At 63.7% G+C, this 14185-nt stretch overlaps 1 protein-coding gene across 1 annotated transcript; it reads left to right on the top strand.

Moving 5' to 3' along the window:
- The first annotated feature begins 1467 nt into the window (after positions 1–1467).
- CDHR2 (cadherin related family member 2) lies at positions 1468–11586 on the top strand. Its single transcript, XM_019473846.1, has 31 exons — positions 1468–1513; positions 1943–2008; positions 2099–2238; positions 2507–2560; positions 2802–2891; positions 3523–3612; positions 4177–4299; positions 4377–4520; positions 4663–4738; positions 4942–5048; positions 5128–5358; positions 5450–5605; positions 5813–5980; positions 6253–6314; positions 6408–6648; positions 6755–6991; positions 7270–7339; positions 7427–8041; positions 8572–8643; positions 8921–8970; positions 9085–9236; positions 9449–9551; positions 9632–9720; positions 9956–10030; positions 10152–10229; positions 10315–10375; positions 10482–10606; positions 10738–10851; positions 11021–11098; positions 11204–11264; positions 11467–11586. Exons 1-31 carry the CDS (start codon positions 1468–1470, stop codon positions 11584–11586), a joined length of 3894 nt encoding a protein of 1297 aa, XP_019329391.1.
- The last annotated feature ends 2599 nt before the right edge of the window (positions 11587–14185 follow it).

The raw sequence follows: 14185 nt of genomic DNA, 5'->3' as shown, positions 1-14185 counted from the left end.
GGGGCGGTTTGCAGAGGTGTGTCCAGCACTAGCCCCGGGGGGCTCAGGGGGTTTGTCCTGGGCCAGCGCTGGGGGGCCCCAGGGGTACCCCGGGGCAGCCCATAAGGTGTCTGTGAGGGTGTCCCGGGGCAGCCTTCACAGGGGCTGGGGGATCCTGGACCAGACCTAGAGGGGTTTGCGGGGGGGTCCTAGTCTGGCCCCCTGTAGCCCCTTCTCTGGGGTCTTCCTGACCCAGGTGTGGGGTGAGATGGGACCTCAGAGCTGGGCGTCTGGGAAGCCCAGAGCTTCCCGGGCATCCAGACCCCATGGGTTCCCCAGGGAATAGGGGCGAAGGGGGGCCAGGGCCATGGAGGCAGTTGTCCCACGGGCCCAGAGCTGTTCGTGTCTCCCCCTGCCACCTCCCAGCCCTCTTCTGCCTGAGCGGAGCTGCACAATCCACCCTTGTCCCCAGTGGGTCTGAAGTAGGTCAGGGAGGCTGGGCCGAGCACCCGGGGAGGGGAGCGGGTGGCAGGGGGGTGCAGAGGGCCCCAGGCACCCAACCTGGTAGCCACACCACGGGGTTGGTGCCCACCCCTTGTCCTGGTGAGACCCTGGTGTCCCCAGCCCAGGGGATGTGAGGCATTTCCCCAGCCCCTCCCCAGTCCCCTGAGGTGGTTCAGGATCCCTCTGCATCCCCACAGGCACTGCATCCCTCCTGGGAGCCGGAGTCCCATGGGTGCAGGTTGGGGTGGCTGAATCCTGGGGGACGGCACCCAGCGGGGGGGCCGGGGGAGGTGGGGTTGGGGAGCAAGCGTGGGGCTGGGCTGGGCAGGAGCTGGGGGATGAGCACAAGGAATAAGGAAGATGAGAGAGCGATTTCTCACCCCTTAATTGCAGTTAATAATTGATGGACGTGTTTACTGCAGGAGGCAAAGGTCTCTGGCAGTGTCAGGGTGCGAGCGCAGAGCAGCCCACCTGGCAGCATCCTCAGCGACGTGGCCACAGGTAAGGGATGTCGGCCCCCACCCTGGCCCCCACGGTCCATCGCAGGGGGAGGTGGGGGTGTCTGTCGACTGTGGGGTTGCCCACGAGCTGTGGCACAAGGAGGGGGACACCACGGTTGTGTCACGGATTGCTCCTGGGCTCCAAGTGCTGCTTGGGGTGGCCCCACTGAGCCCGAGCGATGGAGCCTCCAGCCATGCCCAGGAGAGGCTCCTGGGGTCTCCAAGCATCCCCATGGTCTCCGGCACCTGGAGGCCAACCCTGTCCCTCCATGCCATGTCCCCAGAGAGCCAGTGCCTGGGGGTGCAGGATGGAGCCTTGTGCTTGCTCACCAGCCCAGTTCAGCGGAGGGGATTGTCCCCACCAGAGCCCCTCCTGCCCCAGGGGCTGCTCCCCAGGAAGGGTTTGGGGGGACCGGTGGGAGCAGGCGACCACAAGCCTCAAGGCTCTGGTTGTCTGGTGTGTGCCCACAGGCCCACTGGCAGGATGGCGTGGCGCTCGCTGGTGCTGCTCCCCTTTTTCCTGGTGGCAGGTGAGGACTTTGCTCGGCAGCTGGCACAGGTGGGCAGGAGGCATTGGAGATGCTTTCAGCCCCCAACACTCGTTCCAAATTCCCTGAGGGCAGCTGGGACCACCAGAACAGCTGCCCAGCCCGTTGGCACCTTGGAGACCCAAGGCAACCTTGCTGCCCCGGGGAAAGGCAGAGCAGGCAGGGGGCTGGGCAGCGGGGATGGCACCCAGCATGGGTGCTGCAGCTGGAGGTCAAGCATGGTCTGGAGGTGGGAGGTGTGGGATGAGCACGAGGAAGGTGAGGGGTGGTGGGTTCCCCTGCCTCCCCTGGAGACCCAAACTACAGCCGGGAGCTGGGGCTGGAGCTAGGTAGGTGCTGCCGAGCATGGGGGTGCAGGGTGCGGGCAGAGCCTGGCGCAGGCATGGTGCTCAGCACACCTCCTCCTTGTAGTTTCAGGCAACACAGTCCCCTTCTTCAACATGACCGTCGTCTACGTGCCTGAGGACCTGGAGTTGGGTGAGTGGGGCAGCCTCAGGGAGGCCCCGGGGTGCAGGAGGAGTGGCCGGGGGGGCCCTGGGCAGGGGCTGATGCTGCCTGTGTCCCCAGGCCAGCATGCTTTCCAGCTGATGGCTACTGACATAGATGGAGACCCACTCACCTACAGCATCAGTGGGCCAGATGCCTTCTACTTCTCTGTCGATGCCCAGACAGGCAACGTGACACTGAGGAACTCCCTGGATCGTGAGGTGAGGGCAGAGACCGGGGCAGATGTCCCTGCCTGAGCTGGGGGATCTGGGGTGACAGGGACGGAGGGCAGAGCCTGAGTTCTGTGGGAGAGCTACACATGGCGGTATTGTGGGTCACTCCCTGGCCTCAAAGCCCGGCTCCAGGTGGGAGAGCCGTCTGGGAGGATCATCCCACCCAGGGGTGGCAGGTGGGAGGGCACTGGGGCTCAGCCATCCAAGGATCAAGCTCCACCTGGCCCTGACCAAGTCCTGCCTTGTGTCCCTCCAGCTCCTGCCCAAGTTCACCATCATCGTCAAGGTGTTCGATGGGAAGAATGAAGCAGTGAGTGCCAGGGCACGGGCTGGCTGGCTGCAGCGGGTGATGGGGATGGGGAGGGGAGTAGGGTCTCAGAGGGGCTGTGGACAAGGCTCGGTGGGGAAGGGACCTGGAGGTGGGCTTTGCCCAGGGGTGGGTGATGCTGGCTGGCTTCGTAGCTGAGGGGGCGCAGGGTGCCGGAGCTGTACCCAGCTCTGCCACGCACCATCTCCCGCACTCACCCTGTGCCCTCCCTGACACCTGGTAGGTCTCCAAAAAGCTCACGATCATCGTGGAGGACCGTAATGACAACGCCCCAGTCTTCCAGTACCTGCCGTATGAAACCTCCATCCCTGAGGTACCTTCCTGGGACCTCTCGGCCCCTGTGGGCAGCAGGGCAGGAGCTCTGGGTGGCTCCTGTGTGCATGGTGCATGGGTGTGCCGGCAGCAAGACAACAGTGCACTGGGAACGGGGTGACCCCACACCTGGGCATGCGGTGACGGTGTGCCTGGGCGTGGGGCAATGGTGCAGCTGGCAAGGCTGACCTGGGAGCGCTCCGTGCCAGGGCAGTTCCCGGTGGGTGCCTCTGTGCCAGTCCGAGGCGCTGGCGCATGGCTGGGACTCTGCCCTTGTGACGAGTTTCTTATCAGGGAGTGCCCGAGCTGCCACTCAGCCTGGGCCAGGATGAGGCCGAATCAGGGTGCAGAAGGGGTGTGGGGCTGAGTCCGACCCCCCTCCGGCAGCCCCAGGGCTGGGGTGCAGCCCCTGCCCCCAGGGAGCCCCAGGGAGGGTGGCAGGGGGGATCCGGCTTCTGCCCAGCGTGAGCAAGGGCAGCAGCTCATCCCTGCATGGCCCACGGCACTGGGCAGCCCCTGGAGCCCTGCGGGGCCAGAGCACCCCAGAGCAGGGCTGGCAGGGGCTGGGCCCAGCACCACCCCCTCTGCTCTCCCGGGCAATGCCACCACCACCCACCCCTCTGTGTGCCCAGAACACGAAACTCAACAGCATCATCTGCACTGTGTTTGCCAATGACAGCGACACCGGGAACGCCTCCAAAGTCAGCTACAGCATTGAGGAGGTGAGTGCAGGGCTGAGCCCCAACACCCCAGGCATTGCCCTGGCCGGGGGCTCAGTGTGCTGGGGTGTGGGGGGCCGGGAAAACGCTGGGGGTCCCAGGACCTCTGCAGCAAGTGCTCTGTGCCAACGGGAAGATGATGTGGCTCGACTGCATGAGCCAGGGCAGGCCCTGGCATCTCCCCTGGCTGAGCCTGCCCGCTCCCCGGCACCAAGGAGGGGTTCATGCCTGCTGGAGAGCAGCAGTACATTGCAGTGGGGCATGCCATACCTGAAACCCACCCCTGAGCTACCTCTGTGGGGCAGAGGTGCTGGGGGACCCGGCTGGGGGCAGCCCCATGGCTCTGGGGGAGCAGGGGTATGTGTCGGGTCAGGAGTGCTGGCTCTGCACCCATTGGGCAACGGGTGCAAGGTGCTGAACAGTTGCAAGCTGGGGATGAGCCATGTGGTAGGGGGTCCCCACGTCCCGTGGGCCAAGCCTGGCAGTAGAAAGGGGGTTGAGCCCCAATCTCTGCTGGGGCACCTCTGCTCCCTGCCTTGGTGACACGGGGTGATGCCCCCTGCCCAGGTGATCCCAGACAGCGGGAAGAATCACTGGCTTTTCTACATCCTACCCAACGGGAGCGTGGTGCTCAATGGCTCACTGGACTATGCCACGAATACCTTCTACCAGCTCAAGATCCTTGCCAAGGTGGGAGCCAGCCGGGCTGGGGGCGCAGGGCTGCCAGGTAAGGGTGCCATGGGACTAATGGGTGCTCTGCTCCCCAGGATGGCGGGGGGTTGCTGCACAATGTGTTGACCTTCCAGCAGAGCTCAACCTACCTGTCCCTGACCATACGTGACCTGCCCAACCTGGACCCACGGTTCCTCAACGAGCCCTACTCCGGCTCTGTGCCGGAGAACTGCACCCTGGTAAGGAGCCCGCCTGCCCCAGCGGCATGTCCCTACCCCTGGCCCTCCCTGGGGGCTCTGATGCTCCAGGGTGTCTGGACCACCAGGCATGGGGGCAGCTGGAGACGTCATGGGTTCTGCCCTGATGGCCATGTCCCTGCAGGGCACCACTGTGCTGACTGTCACCGCCGTGGACAGAGACACGGGGGTGAATGATGAAATCTCCTACAGCATCACCAGTGAGTGATTCGGCAGGGCAGGATGGGCAGGGGGTGAGCAGTAGCAGGGTGGGATGGGCAGGGGGAGTGATCTGGAAGCAAGGGGCACCATGGGGACTGGTTCTGGGCTCCTGGGCGCTGCCAGCCTGCCCTGCTGGCAGAGAGAGGGCCAGGCCTGCGTTTCCCAGTGGCTGCAGCTGGTTCCTGATGTCCCCTTGCCCTAGATGCCAGCGTCCCCTTTGCTATCAGTGCCACAACGGGCACCATCACTGTGAGTGGGCCCCTGGACCGTGAGCAGCTGCCAAGCGAGGAAGTGCTTCTGGAAGTCACGGTGAGTAGGAGGCAGCAAGGGGAACCCCATCCTCTTCCTCTCACCGGGCCCCTCCAACCCACTCTCTCCTCCTGCCCAGGCGCGTGAGAAGAACCTGGACATCCACGGCAAGGTGGCACAGGCCAGCACCATGGTGGCAGTCATGGTGACCGACGTCAATGACAACAAGCCCCAGTTCTACCACTGCTCCCTTCCCAGCTGCGACTTCTCCACCAGTGCCCAGAACAACTTCAGGGGCAACATCATAGAGCACTCCTCCTCCAGACTGCCCGTGTCCAACCTCAGCATCGTTGCCCATGACCCGGACAAGGTGGGAGCTTGTGCAGGGAGCCGGGCTGGGGTGCAGGTGCCTGTCCTGGCTGAACTACCCACCCTCACTCCTGTGTGTCTCTCCCCGGCAGGGCATCAACAGCAACTATGAGCTCTACCTGCAGGGTCCGAATGCCAGCGCCTTCACTGTCTCCCCCACAAAAATTGTGGGCACAGGAGAGGTCCAGCTCCTGGTGCAAGACCCATCCTCTGTGGACTATGAGATAAGCCATGTCATGGTGGTGCAGGTTCGCCATGGGGACAGTCCCTGCTCCCTGCATATGCTGGGGCACAGAGGGGACACAGCCCTTCTCCTGCAGGGTTCAAAAGCCAAAGCAGAACATGGCTCTGCCCTGGCACCTTGTTTGGTTCAGAGGACCTGGGCTTGAGTATGACAGGTCTCTACCTCATGCTTGGGGACCCATGCGAGACACTGTCCTTTCTCCATCCTGCAGATCATTGCTAATGACATGGGGAACCCCACGGATTGCTGCTCCACGGCCACTGTGACCATCGATCTCATTGACAGCAATGACCACATCCCCGAGTTCCCCCAGAGCACCTACAACCTGAGCGTGATGGAGAACAGCCCTACTGGCACCATCATCTCCCCAAACATCACGGTCAGGCATTGGGCAGGGAGCGGGCACAGCTTATGTCCCCCAAGCAGGGCGCTGGGCATGCCTGGCACTGCTGGTGCAGCTCATGTTGAGGGCACTGGTCTTTCCATGCACATGGGAAGGAGACGGTGCCAGCGGGCACACAGGGTGTGGGACCACATGCCCATCAGGGCCACGTTTTTGGCGTGCTCACTGCCAGCAGCTGGTGCCCCAGACTCATCACTGCCCTGGGGACTGAGGTGGATTGACCAGATGCTTCTTTCTGTCTGTTTTAGGCCTATGATCCGGACAGCGGTGTCCTGGGCCAGATCACCTACCAGCTGCTCCCGGAGAGCATGTACGTAGGGGCATGGCCAGCCACGACTGGGGCATCATCCCAGCGAGGGGGCTCCAGGCCTGAGCCCTGGTGACGGCTCCGTGTGTGCCATAGCTGTAAAATCTTCACGGTGAATGCCATGACCGGGGCAGTGCTGGTGCAGAATGGGAGCTTGCTGGACCGGGAGACTCGCTCCATCTACTACGCCAACCTCCAGGCCAAGGATGGAGGCAATCTGGTGGGCACCACCGTGCTGGAGATCACTGTGCTGGACGACAATGACATGGCGCCCATCATCACTGGCTCCTACTTCATCTCGGTGGAAGAGGGGCAGAATGTCAGAACGCAGATTCAGGTATGCGCTGCTGGAGGTGGAGAGGATGATGGGGGGACTGTTGGAGAGGAGCAGGGACTGTCCCCGAGGTGCCGGACAGCCCCGTTCCAACCCCTGACCTTTTCAGGCCATCGACAACGACGAGCCTGGCAGCCGCAACAGCGAATTGGGCTTCAAGATCTTGCCAGGACCATTCAGCAACAACTTCACCATCAATGCAGCCACGGGTGAGATGCACAGCAAGGAGCCACTGGACCGCGAGGCCTTGGAAGATGAACGGGGACAGGTGGTGGTGACAGTGGAGGTGTATGACCACGGCGTGCCGAGGCTCCACACCTCGGTGAATGTCACCATCACTGTGGGGGTGAGCCCTGGGCACAAGCGGGGACACGCTGGGGCAGGTGGAGGCTTGGAGCTGGGATGTAAGGGCAGGGAGGGGATGTGAGATCCCTGGCCATGGCAGGGGCACCGTGTCCCCACATTCTCTGTGGGGGCAGAGGGAACAGTTGATGCAGAGATGCAGGAGAGGGCTTGTGTGCCTCCTGCCTGCGGGCAGGCACGTGTCCACGCTCCTGTCCCCAGCCTGCTGTGGGGGACCCTGTTTCCTGGAGCGGCTACAACCATGGACTTTATCTCCTGCAGGACATGAACGACAACGCACCCATGTTCCTCAACCAGTCCTATGAGTTCTCAGTCTTTGAAGACTCTCCAGGTAGAAGTTGCGTGGCCAGGCTCGTGGGACCAGCGGTGCCCCAGAGTCAGTGCCCACTGGCCACTGAGTGTCTGTCTCCACCTGCAGGGTCCCTCGTGGGTGAGGTGGAGGCCACAGATGCTGACCGGACGGAGATCAATTCCCGCATTTCCTTCCTACTTCAGAGGGGCAGTGGCTCCAGCAACTTCTTGATCCGCTCGTCCTACCTGGGGCCAGGGTACTATGGTGGGCAGCTGTCAGTGGACCCCGACATGTCCCTGGACTATGACACCCTGCAGCAGAAGTTCTTCTTCTTGGTGGTGCTGGCAGAAAACACGGCCGCGGACAACATGGGGGACACTGCCAACGTCTCGGTGGTGGTCCACATCCTAGACATCAACGATGAGCCCCCCACCATCCTGCCAGCCTCGCTGCAGGATGTGCACGTGAGCGAGAACGGCACGCAGCAGGGTCTGGTCCACACGCTGGTCGCCTCCGACCCAGACACCAACCACTCGCTGGTCTTCGAGGAGCTGGCAGTCACCTGCTTCAAGGGGGCGAGCAGCGCTGGGGAGGTGTGCTGGGACTGGTTTGTGCTGGCACCCAATGGCTCGGTGCTGGTGAACAGCTCGGACATTGACTACGAGCTGTGTGACAGGGTGGTGCTCACGCTGCGGGCTGAAGACCTGTACACCAAGAAGGGCAACCGCTACAGCCAGAATGGTACGGCACCCACTCCCCACTCCTTCCGACCCAGACACCAACCACTCGCTGGTCTTCGAGGAGCTGGCAGTCACCTGCTTCAAGGGGGCGAGCAGCGCTGGGGAGGTGTGCTGGGACTGGTTTGTGCTGGCACCCAATGGCTCGGTGCTGGTGAACAGCTCGGACATTGACTACGAGCTGTGTGACAGGGTGGTGCTCACGCTGCGGGCTGAAGACCTGTACACCAAGAAGGGCAACCGCTACAGCCAGAATGGTACGGCACCCACTCCCCACTCCTTCCACCACCACTGGGCACGGTGGGCAGTGGGACCTGCCTCTACCACCTCCCAGGAGGAGCTGTGGGGAGCAGGGCAGGAGCCAGGCAGTTTGGCGATGGAGGGAGGGTGTCCCCCCAGCTCTTTTGGTCCTGCTACAGGGACCTGAGCCTGCTGGGAAGATGGGGCTCCCATGGGCAGCAGAGGAGGGTGCTGCAGGGCTGCTCTGTTGGTGACTGGAGATGTCACCAATGTCTGCTTTTGGGACATTTGCAGAAACCCTGAGGATCCTCATCACTGATGTGAACGACAACACGCCACTCTTCCTGCCCATCTTGCAGACCTTTGGTGAGCAGCCAGGGCTGGTGCGTTCTGTGGGCTCTGCTCCGCACCTGCATGTGGGGGAAGGTGGGGACCTTCCACCAGCCAGGGCAGGGCTGTGAGAGGTGCAGGGGCCAGGCTGGGGTTACTCGATGTTTTCCATGAAGGCTGTGGGGCCGAGGGCAGTGGGGGGATGCTCAGAGCTCTGCTGAGCCCCTGGGCTGTGCAGGATATGGGGTCTGCAGCAAGCCTGGCTGTACACCAGCATGACCGTGCTGTCCATCTGTCTGTCTGTCCCTGGCAGTGGTTGTCCCCGAAATCTCTCCTGTGGACCTGCAAGTGGCTACTGTGAGGGTGAGGAGCTGGGGTGAGGAGCTCCCAGTCTGTGGAGCTGGGGCTTGCCTGTCCCTGCCATGGGCAGGCAGTGGCCGTTCCCATCCGTTCTCTTGCCATGCTTTGTCCCTGCAGGCCACAGATGCTGACTCAGGGCTGAGGGGAACCATCACCTTCTCCATTGTCAGTGTGGTGCTCGTGGAAGACAACGGGGTCAGCCGGCCTTTCGAGAACCTCTTCAAGGTGGTGACAACACCTGAGCAGGACAGCTACGTTGGAAGCATCCAGTGAGGCCATGGGTCTGGGCCAGGGTGGGGGGAATGCGGCTCGGCTCCTGCCTGCTGCAAGGCAGAGGTGCAGGCAGGGCCAGCACAGGCTGGCAAAGGGACAAAGCCATCCCAGGATTTTGCCCTGGGCATGGTGGCAGGGTGGAGCTTGGGGGATGGCGGTGCCCTCGCGGGGATGTCCCATGGGATCGCTGATGTCCCCATCCTTGCAGGGTGGCCAGCAACCTCGATGGCTCACTGAAGGGGCAGTACCAGGTGACAGTGGAGGCTCGGGACAGCGAGGCGCCAGCACACACAGCACAGACCGTGCTGAATGTGAGTGTCACCCCCATCCCCCTGTCCGGGGATGCCCCGCACCCTGCCCAGCCCTGCTCACCCCTGCTCTTCCCGTGCAGATCTTCGCGGTGGATCAGAGCTACCGTGTTCGCCTCCAGTTCACGACAACAGTGGATGAAGTCCAAAGTAACTCTGAAAATATCAAAGTGTAAGGAGTGTCGGGCTGTGGGAGGGGGGAGGTGCACGGCTGTGTAGCAGGGGACACAAGGATGCAGGCCAGGACCCACCGACCATGTCTCCCAGCTTCATGGACCATGAAAGGGACCGGGGCAGGCAGGTCCTTACCAGAGCCAGGGGCTGCAGGGGGTCCAGCCGCTTCCCATGCCCACGAGCAGAGCGGCAGGACTCCCGGCCCAGCCTCCCTCCATCCGTCCTGTTCCTAGGGCCCTGACTACCGTGACCAAGGCAGGGGTCTATGTGGTGGCCATCCGGAGCATAGAGGACACCCGTGCCTCCCAGTGAGTGGGGCCATGCAGGTGGTGGGGAAGGGGACGTGGCGGTGGCATCGGAGGGGGGGGTAACCCTGGGGCAGGGCACCGTGCCCTACACCCCGCTCACCCCATCTCTTTGATCCCGCAGGGTGGAAGCCAAGTCAGTGATGGAGGCGTACTTTGTCTACAGCAATGGCACTGCCCTGGACGTCAACCAGCTGAGCATGTGTGTGCCGGGGCGGGGGCCGTGCATGGGCACTGCCACGCGCCTGGACCGGCCCAGCCGCTCATGCCTCTGCTTTCCTCGGCAGGCTCATACAGTCTGACCCACTGGGCCTGGCTGAGCTGGTGAACCTGGGCCTGGCTGTCATCGTGAGTGGGGCCGGGCAAGGGGCACAGGGAGAGGGCACCAGCCCTGTGTGGGGCTGGGGAGGAGTCCACTGGCTGGGGCTGTGCCCTCACCCCTGCTCTGTGCCAGGGCCCCGGGGAGGTGGTGAAGCCCACCAGGGAGACGGAGCTGATCGGCATCATCGCAGGGCTGGCAGCGTTCCTGCTCATCTTCATCCTCATCATGACCCTGGTCTTGGTTCTCACCACTAGGAGGTACCGCACTGCCCCCATCCTCACCGGCACCCCCAGACCCATCCTTACCCTCTATCCTGCTCATGCCCACCCCACCCCACGGCCCAGCTTTCCCCTGTCCCTCTCACCCACCCCGTCCCTGGGCTTTGCAGCTACAAGAGGAAGCTGAGTGCGATGAAGGCTCTGAAGGTGGCCACGACGTTCAGCCCTGCCATGGCACAACAGGGAGCTGGCATCCCTGGGACCAACCAGTACAATGCAGAGGGGTGAGTGGGGGGGCTCCCTGCGGCAGGAGGGGAGAGCCCAGGCATGTCCCCACACCCAGGGGCTGCAGGGCTTGCTGTCACACCCCTCCTGCCTGGGGGACACGGCTGCCCCGGGCTGACCCCGCAGCCCCACGGGACAGTCACTCACCTGCCACCCATCCCTGGCCAGGGCCAACCCCATGCTGAACCTCTCACTCGATCCCTCCCATGACCTGGGCTTCCACGAGGACTCCAGCTCTGTGGCCAGGTGAGCTCTGCGGGCAGGTCCCAAAGGCCACCAGGCCGTCACCCTGCATACCCACTCTGCCAGTGCCTGGGCCCTCTTCTACCCCCCACCCTCCACTCTCAACAGTGTGAACTCCCTGGATGAAAACACAGTAAATGCACCTGGGGACAACAACCTCAAGGCCATGGTAAGTGTGCAAAGAGCTGCTGGTGCCCAGCAGGGAGTTCTGCCACCACACCCCACGTCCCCTCCTCTCCGCTGTGGACACCTCATGGAGCTCCTGGACCCCTCATACTGCTTCCTCTCCATCCCCCTGACAGCCCCCAGCTCCTGGGAGGGATGGGAGTGTCCCTGTCCCCATCCCCTCTGACCATGCTCTCCTCCTGCAGCAGGGCAAAGCGCAGCTGACAGACCCCACTGACGAGGAGGTGCTGGTGGCCGCCCTGAACCTGAAGGAGCCCACCAAAACAGCGTACATCAACACGACCTTCACCACCACGGACTTGTGAGCGGGCGCGCAGGAAGCAGTGGGGCCGGAGCGGGACTCAGGCAGCTGCTTTGGTGATGTTGTGTTCAGAGGCTGGCAATAAACCTGTCCCACGCGGGTCACAGTGTCCTGTGGCCATCAGCCCATCTGCCTGGGGGGCTCAGCCAACTTGGGGTCATCTCTTCCAGCACAAGGTGCTGGTTTCAGGCCAGGCTGGCACTGGAGGGGAGGAGACTGCCACCGCAAGGCTCAGCCTACTCAGGCAGCTGCTTTGGTGATGTTGTGTTCAGAGGCTGGCAATAAACCTGTCCCACGCGGGTCACAGTGTCCTGTGGCCATCAGCCCATCTGCCTGGGGGGCTCAGCCAACTTGGGGTCATCTCTTCCAGCACAAGGTGCTGGTTTCAGGCCAGGCTGGCACTGGAGGGGAGGAGACTGCCACCGCAAGGCTCAGCCTGGCTTCTTGTCCCAGGGACCCTTCCCTGGGCTGCCCTGTTGGCCCCTGGCCCCGCTCAGCCCTGGGGGAGGGAGGTGCAGGCAGCCCCGCGCAGAGGTTTGTGCACGGTTTTATTACCCAACATCCACATTGACAGGTTGGTCCTCCCGCCCCCTTCCTCCCCCCCACCCCCAAAAGAAGAAATGAAGAGGAAAAAAAAAAGAAGTATGTGATGAATTCGAAGCGCCGGTGTGCCGCAGCTCGGCAGCGAGGGGCTGGAGGTGGGGGACAGCCCGGGACAGGGTGGCGGCAGGATGCCCCAGGGCTCCTGGTCTTCCCTTTGTGGCCATGGCACTGCTCCCACAGCCCAAGGCACAGGGAAGAGCTGGCTCCCAGTGAGCACCGTGGCACAGAGCGGGCACTGGCTGCAGTCCTGGCTGCAAGCTGGCGCCTCAGTGAGCCCTTCACAGCACTCTCCCAGAGCAAGAGACAGCCCCGCAGGGGCAAAACAACCCCCAGGATGGGGGTTTGGGGGGGGGCCAAGACTTGCCCCTTAAAGAGGGGAAGCAGCTGCACTGATGCCCCCGGCACCTCAAGCCCTCCTGCACCTCTGCCCAGAGGGGATGGTGCAGCTCCCCAAGCACCCCCCATTTGCAGCCTCCTGCCATCAGACGCTGGGCACAGGCCTGGGCCCCCCCTCGCTGCGGCACTGTGGGGCCGGTCCCTCTGCACGGGGCCAGGTCCCACATCTCAGTGGGATGCCACGGTGCTGCTGGCCATGGAGATGCTCACCCAGCCGCAGGGATGCTCACCCCCCTGCACGCCGACCCTTCGCTCCCGATGCTCTCCAGCCCGGCGGGGCACAGGCAACATAGGAGAAGTGTTTGAAAAGAGGGTCACGGCCCCGCAGGCCACCAGGGAAGGAGGTGGCTCCAGGCAGGTCGCGCACAGCTGAAAGTGTCTCTTAAAAAGCTCCAAAAATGCAAACACGGTTCAATAAAAGCCCCCCTCCCCCCCACCCTGTAAAACCCCAGCTGTATAAAGTGGCAGCGCTTTGCAGCCAGCACATCCCCAGCTGCCGTGGGGGAGAGTAGCCAGCGGGGCTGGAGGGACCCGTGCCCACGTCCCCCACACACAGGGCCTCTCCAGCTCTGGGGAGGCTGGACAGGCCCGGCGGCAGGGCAGGCTTCATCCCCACCACCAGCCGTGGCGAGGATGTGCTCTGGGCTCTGATGACTGCCCCCAGGAAGGTCCCTGGGCAGGGGGGCTGGGGGGCCATGGGGACAGACTTCCCGAGTGCCTCCAGCCACAGTGACAGGGACGAGCGGTTCTCCACCGCAGGTGTGGTTGGCCCCAGTCTCTCTCATTTGAGATCTGTCCTGGTGCCCCGCGTGGTCACGTCCTCCCAGCTCCAGGGCACCCACGGCACAGCAGCGGGGCAGAGAGGACAGGGCTGTGGCGGGCTGGGCTGAATGCCCCCACCCTGGGCAGCCACAGGGAACCTGCGTGTGCACAGCAGTGGGCTGGTCAGAGTGTGGCCAAGCCCTGGGCAGGCGAAGCGGTGTCACCGTGATGCGCCAGCGTCTCTCCAGCACAGGGAGCGACGCTGCTGCCTAGGGCACAAGCCAGGCCAGAGCTCAGGGGAGCCAGCAGCGACCTGCCCATGCCCACCCTGAGCCGTCACCAGACCTGTGCCACAGGCAGTAGATGCCCCAGGAGCAGCTGCCTCCAGCTGGAAGGAGCCTCATGCTTCCTCATGCTAAAAAAAGCCACCAAGCACAGAGACGTGGCACCAGCCTCATGTCCCAGGACACCTCCATGGGGCCAGGCTGGCAGGGGGACCCCAGGCTGGCAGGGGGACCCCCACCAAAGGAAACACCTTGCCCCAGCAAGCAGTGCTCCATCAATGCCCACCCCGGCCCCAGGAGCCCCACACACCGGCAGTGGGTGTCTTGGGATGCCAGGGCAGGGACCCCTCCCCATGGCACCCCTTCCCTGCCGGCGTGGACAGCGGCTCACTCCATGGCAGGGCCAGCACGGGAGCAGCACCGGGGCCGCCGGACATTTTGCAGCAGAGCCCGAAAGATGCTGGGCTGCCTCTTGGCCTCGCCTTTGCGGGGGGCTCCCTTGACAGAGCCGGTGCGGGTGCTCTGTGGGGTCATCACCACCTGCCGCCCATGCTCCTC

This window comes from Aptenodytes forsteri, unplaced genomic scaffold (assembly GCF_000699145.1).
Source record: "Aptenodytes forsteri isolate BGI_AS27 unplaced genomic scaffold, ASM69914v1 Scaffold54, whole genome shotgun sequence".
NCBI lineage: Eukaryota > Metazoa > Chordata > Aves > Sphenisciformes > Spheniscidae > Aptenodytes > Aptenodytes forsteri.
The sequence above is the reverse complement of the archived record's forward strand: the minus strand, read 5'-3'. Positions and strand labels throughout refer to the sequence as shown.